Raw genomic sequence first — 6,039 nt, 5'->3', positions numbered from 1 at the left:
ATGCTTGCATATCTTAAAAAGTTCGTAACTAATCTGTGATCACTGAATATCCTGTTGCATTTTCATAAAATGAGATACAAAATGCCACTGTTGCAAATATCACTTACAAAGGCAAAAGACTAACTCGGCATATGCCATAGTTGCGAATGCCACCATGTCTGCAGTGCTTTCTGATGATTCTAAACCTGAATAGGTTGACCTGTAGATGACCTCTTCCTAATGTTATGAAGTGTTCCCTGTGAACCTTTCTAATCACGTGTGCTTTCTCACACGTAGTAGTCCACTACGCAGTGGATAGAGACCTAAATATAAGATGTATACCGAGTCTCCAATAGTCAACCTGACTATAACAATGTTTATAGTGTTATCTATGACCCTAGTCATGAGGTAGCAGTGAGATACTGTCACTTTATCCTTGCTAGGTCTTCGCTGAGCAGCTACTGAATGTTTACCTGCAGTTTGCTGGTCTGACTGTAGTCAAGCATATAAGCTTGAATACCCCTTGAGAGCGAGGACAGATCCCAACTGATCCTGATAATCAGAAGTATCGAGTTCTCTTTAGGATGAGGTTCTGGTGCAGAGAATGGGGTTCTTAGAAACAAGGAGGAAGAGGTTAGTCTTCTTTCACTGTTTCATGTCCCTTATAGAGCTAGAACCTATAGTCCAGGGTACTAGTACAAGGGGTCTCCGCAGTACAGTACCCTAAGCTAACCATAAGAAAACCATAACCATGAAATGTCTGGTGATTGCTGCAAGCCAAATAATTGGTAAGCTAGATGTTAGCAGACTTGGAATGTGAAAAACATATCCTGAAACACTAAAGTCTCAATAGCAGATCCTAAAGTGAGTCTAATCATAAAAATGAAAAACTGCTAACCCTAGAATATTGTTCACGAGACCTATGACTCATAAATAGGAGATTACCTATCATGTGACTTGAAAGAGACACTGAAACCATAACAGAAACTTGCTCGATACTGCTTCTCCTTCACAAGAGTTCTTTTGTACTATGATTTAGTTGCCTTGAAATATGAGGCTACTCTCGCTTTACTCTTTCTTGGTGCTCCATGCATTATTTCTGTTTTTAAAACCTGCACCCTGTCATTTAGTTTAGTCTTTGCATTCCTGATGTCTCATTGTTTGGATGCTGTCTGCTTCTTACTTTCAAAAACTGCAGGCTTCACTGAATCTCACCTGCTCCTTGAAAGGCCTTGTCTTTTTTTTTATCTCATCTCCATTTCTCACAGATTCTGTCTGCTTCTTCAATTACTTCTGAACTACTGGTTCTCAGCTTTCTTATTTGATCGAGCCTTTATTTTCATTTTTCAGACATCCAGATATCATGCTCATCAGCAATGATATTCTAATTAGCACTGATCTATCAGTGATGCCTTCAAAGCACACATATGCATGCATCACCTCCCCAGAAGTGGCTTAGTCATTCAAGGCATTGAGGTGGCAGCTAATATGCTATTAAATACATTTAACTTATCTTTTCTTTATTTGCAGCCTTGTACTTATTTACAGTCATATACTCATCAAGACAAAAATAAAGTGCAGGCATGTACTCATGTCTGCAGCCTTGTACTTGTTAAGATAGAGATAAAGTGCAAGCATATACTCATGTCTGCAGCCTTGTATTTGTTAAGATAGAGATAAAGTGCAAGCATATACTCATGTCTGCAGCCTTGTATTTGAAAGAAAAGTGTGCTGGCAGTGCTTTAAATTTGCAATCCTCACAAACTGTTCATCTTTAGCCAATGGCATCACAAAGATGTTGATATGATATTTGTATATTTATGACAGACTTTTCATTATCTAAGAGGCCTGAGAATGTCTTTGAACAATGCTTCTCAATAATCACTAATGAAAGGTTGGGAAGATATTGAAAAGAATATTAGAAATAAATCATGCATAATATCTGAAATACTTTCTTAGTTATTCACTGCCACATATAAGAAAGTTATGTTGAACAATGTTTACATAATTTGAGACAAGATATGCTGTCAATATTTGAATTCTCTCTTGGACATTATCTCAATCATTTAGCACACATTGTTTCACCCAGTGTGGGTAGGAGACTGGGTCACGCCGAGCACGCTGAACGTGTCATGCTGCTGATGATTGGAGGGCGGCGGCAGCTGCTGTTGCTGCTGATGTGTGAATATCGTCAGAGACAATGTGCACAGTGAGCTAACCAATGCTGGACTGAGGGCAGTGATGGCATTTTCGCGAACTTTTGCTGCCGGCCATTGACTGAAGCCACCAAGTTTGAAACGGTGCTGTTTCAAGGACGAGAAGCACAAATTGTAGACAGGTAAGTTGAGTGCGGAGAGCTCATAATGAATTGTCTTGGTATAATTACATATGTTCCTATGATCTGCCACTAAGCAGAATTGGAGACGAAGGGTATCAAGTGTCTAACTGAGTCGTGGGTGAGAAAAAGAAACCCGCAGAAAAGGCAAACATGAGACTAAGTGTGATAACAAACGGCAGCAAAGAGCTGCGTGCACTGGGCGTATGAGTGTAGCGTACCTATACTGGCACTTCCACGCTGCCCTTCTCTTTCGTGCAGTACCGCTCACGAAGGTACGCGACGGCCGAATCGTCGTGCTTCTTGCGCATGAGCCCACGCGGCCGGACGTCGGAGTCGTACTCTGTACCAATGAGTTTTGTGTTGATTAGAGCTGGATAGAAAGCCTTCCCGTTTTCGCCGACCCAGTCGAAGTCGATGAACTGTGCTTTGGTCCGGCCATCGCTATCGTCGTCAAGGATCATAACGTTCGTGTCGCGGAGATCACCAAACACAAGTTTTTTGCTATGCAGGATCTCCAAAGCGTGGTTGATGTCCTCGAAAACCCTGCTCGGAAGGCTGTTAAGAGGATAGTCGCACATGCGCTTCCCATGCACGCGCTCCATCACGACCATCTCACGTCCACCGATCACGGATTCACAGGCGTACAACCGTGGCGCGTAATGCTTGACTGCAAGCTCCTTGTGCGCATCCTTGTTGTACGTGACTGCAAACTTGACGACTGCTTCCACGGCTGAGGATGATCCTTCGGCGGTGTAGTCCGCAAGGAAGAGCGGGCGCATTTTCGGTTTATCTCCTTCTAACACGATCTCTTTGTTCTCTCGGCTTAACTTGCATTTGAATTTCAACGCCGGCATCGAAGAGTTTGGGGAGGGAACGACGGATGGACGAGGTAAGTGCCACGTCTCGTCTCCAGGAGCACCATCGCCAGGCGGTGTTTGCTCGAGGCGGTGCCATTCGGCACGAAGCTTGCGTACACAGTCTTCCAATGCCGAGGCGATCAGGGCCAGTTTGGTGATCGACTCGTCGTCATCGTCTCCATCGCGGATCTCGAAATGAAGGATTTTGTCCACGAGGACCTTCTCTAAGCATACCGCTATTGAAACCTCGATCACGGTGCCCGTGATGCCGATAATGATAAAAGGGAATTTAGTGTTCTTGAATTTCTCCTGTTCGACCTCTACGTCAGCGACCAAAACCCCACGGAGAAGAGTTTCTACGGACCTTGAGACTGTATAAGCTTTTCGCGAACCAGTACGTGCCCTGTAGGATCGGATCGCCGCCCACCCCATATTCGTTCTTAAGCTCCAAAACGAGATATCGCTTCCAGACAGCGTCTGCTACTTTTGTGCCCCTCGAGGCCTTCCCCTTGCTATCGTTCCCGCTTTTGTTCCTTTTGCTCGAGCTTCCTTTCCTGGTCTCCGGATCCTCAGAGTCATCACTGGGCATCTGCTCCTCGAGGTCTTCCGTCCCAAAAATGCATTCACAGAACGGTTTCACTGCTGATGACCACCGCTCCGATTCCTTCGGATAGAAAGCACGCGATTTAGTGAAATACCTCTCGGATGCGTTGAATAGTTTGCTGTCGAGCCGTATGAATCTATCAGGCAGATCCCCCTCATCGCCTTTCACCATCCGAGCATTCTTGATCTGCAGACCAAGCGTGTCGAGTTGATGTTGCAAAGTAGCCAAGTCCGGATGGTAGAGCGACACAGGCAGGCCATATTGACCTTCCTCGGTCAAAGCCCGGCCGTTGAATATGAGTTCGTGCATCTTCGCAATGTCAGCCGGGTTGTTGAGGGAGACATTCCCCACTCTCTCAAAGGCCTTAAGGTATTCTTTACGGTCTAAGATCAGGTCAGAGCTCAGTGGAGATGATGATGTTGGCGGGGGGGGAGGCGGCTTACGCTCTATTGCAGGAAGCTCTGTAGGAATATCTCTAGCCTCTTCGGTTTCGGCACGGGTGTGTGCTGGCGGCTGTTGGGACGGCGGTTCTGTCTTCAAGTTAGCCCTCTGAATTGCCGAGGAAGGTCAAAACGCACTGGGCATCTGCACGAGCAGCGTCTCGTCCTTCGAGAGCTTTAGATCTGCTATCGTGCGCCTCACGCCGAGTCGTTTGACCTTCTGGTTGAAGAAGGCCTCGCTGACTTGACCCTCCAACGTTTCGTGGTCTTCATCGTCTAAAGTAGTGGTCGGGTCGATGCATCTCCATACGATGAGGCTGGCAGAGTCAACACCAGCAGTGCCGACTGATCTGTCTTCCTTGACCTTCTTCCTCAAGCGGTCAACCGTGTCCACGGAAGATACAGTGACTTCGAAGGGCGTTCCGATGAGCTTCTTCTCGTGATCAATGAGGAGGCACCAGATGTTCATCGTCGTGGCTATGGTGGGAGGATGAGTGCGGCGTGATGTGTGTTCGTGACACGAACACACACCAGCGTTCTCCAAACAGAGCCAAATATCTTCACCGGCCCGTCGGCGGGAGCCGTACGCACTGCAGACATTTGCCACTGCTATCCGAGATTAATTCGTCGGGAGCTTCAGATTCTACACATTATGAATAATGAAACATGCGTGGATTGAGTGTGTGATCTTGCTTGTAATCAGCTCGTCTTTGTATCGTTCACAACACGTTGTATTTTGTGCGTATGTGTAACTCGACGCTTTTCGTGATCAGGGGTTTCACGCAGTGCCGTGTCTTTTCCTTCCTTGACTCTGCTCACTCATATCACTCTTCTCAACTCGTCTCCGTTTTTTTTGAACACAACATCTATAACCAGTGCATCGCCTTTTCATTCTTTCACTGCCTTCCCCTACTAGCGGTTGTTTGCCCTTTTTTAAGTGGACCACCATTCCCTTTTTGACTCTTAACCACCACCATCGCCACGGGCGGCTAAAGCTGTTTGGGGAATCCAGCCCCCGCCTGTACCCATTCACGACCATGGAGGACCTGAAAGCCCCTCCAACGACATTTCATGCCCACCGAGATTTTCCGCGACGAGGCTGAGCGCACCGATTGCCTCGTAAGTCCCCCTCTCGCATCTTTCACCCCGGCGCCAAACACTGTGCGCCCTCACTCCATCTTCGCCCAACGTGCTCGCCTCTCCGTCCGCCACATTGCATGCCCGCGCCGAATACGGGACCAACATGCAGGCCTAGCAACACCTAAACGCAGGGGATCCAGTTGTTTTATCCGGCCTGCTGCGTGGTAGAGTTCGCCGCGCGTCACCCTTGCCTGTTGTCGACTACACAGTTATGTCCCCCCCTTTTCCTTTCCCCTTCACCTCTACCTCGACATCTCTTTGGACGTCTGCTCTCCCGCCCTTCAGCCCGCCTTCGTGCATTTTCCCTAACCCTGGTCCGCCTTCCTCCATGTTACCCCCGGGTGTTCATCTTAGAACTGCTCCCGGAATGCGTGGAGGGTCTGGTGGGAGTATTTTGGTGGTTCGATCCCACTTACACAGGGATTACTAACGAGTCAAAGGACTGGCTGCGGCTGCGGATTGGAGTGGGTCGTGCATATGCATTTGCCAGTTTGTCGACAGTTTGCAAGGACCATGACACAGCTTACCCTACTATACGCCTGCTCTGCTACGTCCGTGGGGACCTAGATACGCCACGCTAAACTTACTTCGTCCCACTGCGGTGGTCCTACGCCAAACCACGTCTTGTAGAAACACCTTCGACACCGCCTCCGGCGGTGTATAAATATAGTATTTAAAAAA

General features: G+C 47.5%; 2 protein-coding genes across 2 annotated transcripts; both read right to left on the bottom strand.

Annotated features, from left to right (window-relative positions):
* Positions 1-2,535: 2,535 nt before the first annotated feature.
* Positions 2,536-3,096, bottom strand: LAESUDRAFT_666430 (uncharacterized protein; the record flags this gene model as incomplete). The annotated part of the gene is made up of 1 exon (XM_040905254.1): positions 2,536-3,096. One exon carries the CDS (start codon positions 3,094-3,096, stop codon positions 2,536-2,538), a length of 561 nt encoding a protein of 186 aa, XP_040758043.1.
* Positions 3,097-4,345: 1,249 nt separating this feature from the next.
* LAESUDRAFT_718226 (uncharacterized protein) lies at positions 4,346-4,687 on the bottom strand (the record flags this gene model as incomplete). The annotated part of the gene is made up of 1 exon (XM_040907409.1): positions 4,346-4,687. One exon carries the CDS (start codon positions 4,685-4,687, stop codon positions 4,346-4,348), a length of 342 nt encoding a protein of 113 aa, XP_040758042.1.
* Positions 4,688-6,039: the final 1,352 nt, after the last annotated feature.

The sequence above is a fragment of the Laetiporus sulphureus genome, assembly GCF_001632365.1.
Source record: "Laetiporus sulphureus 93-53 unplaced genomic scaffold LAESUscaffold_85, whole genome shotgun sequence".
Taxonomy (NCBI): Eukaryota; Fungi; Basidiomycota; class Agaricomycetes; order Polyporales; family Laetiporaceae; genus Laetiporus; species Laetiporus sulphureus.
This window is presented reverse-complemented; position numbering and strand designations above follow the sequence as displayed.